Raw genomic sequence first — 3030 nt, 5'->3', positions numbered from 1 at the left:
ATCGCTTGACAACTGATGCTGATGTGTTTACGTCCCCATAACTATGCGATACGGCAAAAGAGGCCAATATAGAATAAGTACTAGACTTACAAAGAACAAGTCCTGGGGTCGACTAAAGGTGGTGCTCCAGCATGGCCTCAGTCAGATGACTGAAACAAGTAAAAGAGAGGGTATTTCTTGAGCCACAGGCTTATAGGGCCAGTTTCCAGGTTTTTCTGGTGTATTCCCCACCTGGATGGGACACCAGTCCATTGCAGGATTACTCCTTTTTGCCAGTAGACTGGACTGGAGCAATACAAGAAGTGTTTTGCTCAAGAACACAATGTGTCACCCGGTCTAGGAATTGAACCGACTATCTTACGATCCTGAGTCCAACGCCCTAACCACTAAGCCACATTCCCTGTAATATACTTAAATTAAGTACTGAATTTGTTTGTTTTGTTATTGCTAGGTTTGTGCTATGTTATGGTCGGCCGAGCACAGGGAGCTGATCTCTGGTCATGGTTATGCACAACATCAGCTGACCATCTGGAAGTATCCGTCCATGACAAAAGTAGCTGAACTGACAGGTAAGTGACCAATTGCATCGGACACTGTCGTGGTGAGGGTCGTAGTAGGATTTTCTGGGATTGGTGGGGATGATGGGGGGTACCAGATGACCATTTCGAAGTAACCATTCATATTGAAACAAGACAGGTAAAATAACCACCTCCACTACCAAGGGATGTGGTGGTGGTTGTTATTACCAGATTAACAGGGCATAGAGGGATTGGTACCAGATTAACAGGGCTTAGAGGGATTAGGGTATTGACTTATCATCTTGCTATCAGTTGACGAATAAAGTGTCATCCGTTGATGTCTAAAAGAGAACTTAACCTTATGATTAATTGATAATGCAACAGATTTAAGATTTGTGCTGGGACTAAAGATCACATTGATTGATCATGACTAAATCTATTGAAGATGGTACCCTAGCATTGTCCCTATCCAGCGATTAAAGCTTCACTGCCCGGCCTGCATGTATCCTTCTGTGGCCAGCAGTGATTGGTTAGTTTAGGTAAAACGACTAAACTAAGCTACCATTGCAAAGTAGTGCTAATATGACTTGCTACAATGTTAAGATTACTCAGTCAGACGCAATGCTTATTTATATTCACATTGTTTTGAATTAATCCTGCATTATCTTTTAGCTTTGAGATTTCATCGATATAATTGTTTATTTTTAGAATGGTATTGGTGGGTAGGTGTGGTAGGCTGGATCTGGTCAGTTTGAATATAAAATGTAAAATATTTTGGCTGGATATCGCCAGTGTAACCCTTTAGCATTAAAATTTTTTTTTAAGCAATCGTGCATTATCTCAAAGCTTCATCATCATCATCGTTTAACGTCTGCTTTCCATGCTAGCATGGGTTGGACGATTTGACTGAGGACTGGTGAAACCAGATGGCTGCACCAGGCTCCAATCTGATTTGGCAGAGTATCTACAGCTGGATGCCCTTCCTAACACCAACCACTCCGAGAGTGTAGTGGGTGCTTTTACGTGTCACCCGCATGAAGGCCAGTCAGGAGGTACTGGCAACGGCCACGCTCATAATGGTGTATTTTATGTGCCACCCGCACAAGGGTCAGTCCAGGGGCACTGGCAACGATCTCGCTCGAAAATCCTTGCACAAGTGCCGGAAAGGTGACGCTGAGCACAGGTGCTCAATATTTAAACTATGATGTGATTGCTTATTTTTAAAATAACATTGTAAAGTGAAAGGTTGGATGTGACCAGTTTGAACATAAAACAAGTAGAATATTTGGGCTGGACATGGCCAAGCAGTGATGGGTCTGTTTACCTGTATGATCTTTGACCCGTAATCCAATTCCTTTTTCCACCCCTGTGTTGACCTCTCCTGCAGCATTATAACGACCGTTGAGGTGACGAGAGCAATTGTTGCTAAGGGAGAGAATTCTAGTTCAGTATGATATTGGTTTATGTCCCTTGTATGCATCTTCGAATTAGGATAGACACGGGATGTAGTACTAGATACTTTGTGTATGAATACAGGATGGGATGGTCACGGCTCAAACACCTATAAACATATGTGTGGTGGATCAGAGCTGACCAAGGGTTAAACAACAACAAGAATGCACACACCAGACAGATTTAGATACGTTAGATCTGAATAAAAGTTGTGATGGTCATAAGTCAGAATCCCTTCGATCATAGATCTGTTGGATCTGGACTGGCCCGGGGTTAAATAAATGAATCAGGAAAGAAGCCATTAGATAATGTAGTCTTAGATACACTGTCTGATTTGGCTCACCAGGGCTGAATTCAAATTCCACTGAGGAATCGTTTTGGAGGAAACACTGGGGTCAATGTAATCGATTGGTCCCCTCCCCCAAAATTTCGGGCCTTGTGCCTGTAGTAGAAAGGATTATTAGCGTATTTTCGCCCATCGCTACGTTCTGAGTTCAAATTCCGCCAAAGTCAACTTTACCTTTTATCCTTTTGGGGTCGATAAAATAAGTACCAGTTGAACATTGGGGTTGATGTAATTGACTCATCCCCTCCCACAAAACTGCTACCCTTGTGGCAAAATTTGAAACCATTATTATTATTATCATCATCTTCAAAGTGGCGAGCTGGCGGAAACGTTAGCACACCGGGCGAAATGCTTAGCGGTATTTCGTCTGCTGCTACGTTCTGAGTTCAAATTCCGCCGAGGTCGACTTTGCCTTTCAGGTTCAATTTAATAAGTACCAGTTACGCACTGGGGTAGATGTAATCGACTTAATCCCTTTGTCTGCCCTTGTTTGTCTCCCCCTATGTTTAGCCCCTTGTGGACAATAAAGAAATAAGGAGCATTAATGTGCTAGACAGTGTTTTGCAAGATTTTTTCTTGCTCAGTGTTCAGCCAAGGTCAACTTATCCTTTCATTCTTTCAGGGTCAAAAAAAAAAACAATAAGTACCAGTCATACACTAGGGTCAATGTATTCTACTTCCCCTCAGACCACCCCCACCCTTCATAAACTGCTG

The 3030-nt window shown here is 42.7% G+C and overlaps 1 protein-coding gene across 1 annotated transcript in view; it reads left to right on the top strand.

The window, feature by feature from the left end:
* LOC106883785 (cell division cycle protein 20 homolog) overlaps positions 1-3030 on the top strand; it is a 42723-nt gene that overhangs the window by 37849 nt on the left and 1844 nt on the right. The window contains exons 9-10 of the mRNA XM_052977628.1: positions 452-573; positions 795-831. Coding sequence (XP_052833588.1) covers positions 452-573; positions 795-831 — 159 coding nt within the window. The remainder of the gene's footprint in view (positions 1-451; positions 574-794; positions 832-3030) is intronic.

This window comes from Octopus bimaculoides, chromosome 28 (genome assembly GCF_001194135.2).
Source record: "Octopus bimaculoides isolate UCB-OBI-ISO-001 chromosome 28, ASM119413v2, whole genome shotgun sequence".
In the NCBI taxonomy this organism is placed as follows: Eukaryota; Metazoa; Mollusca; class Cephalopoda; order Octopoda; family Octopodidae; genus Octopus; species Octopus bimaculoides.
The sequence above is the reverse complement of the archived record's forward strand: the minus strand, read 5'-3'. Positions and strand labels throughout refer to the sequence as shown.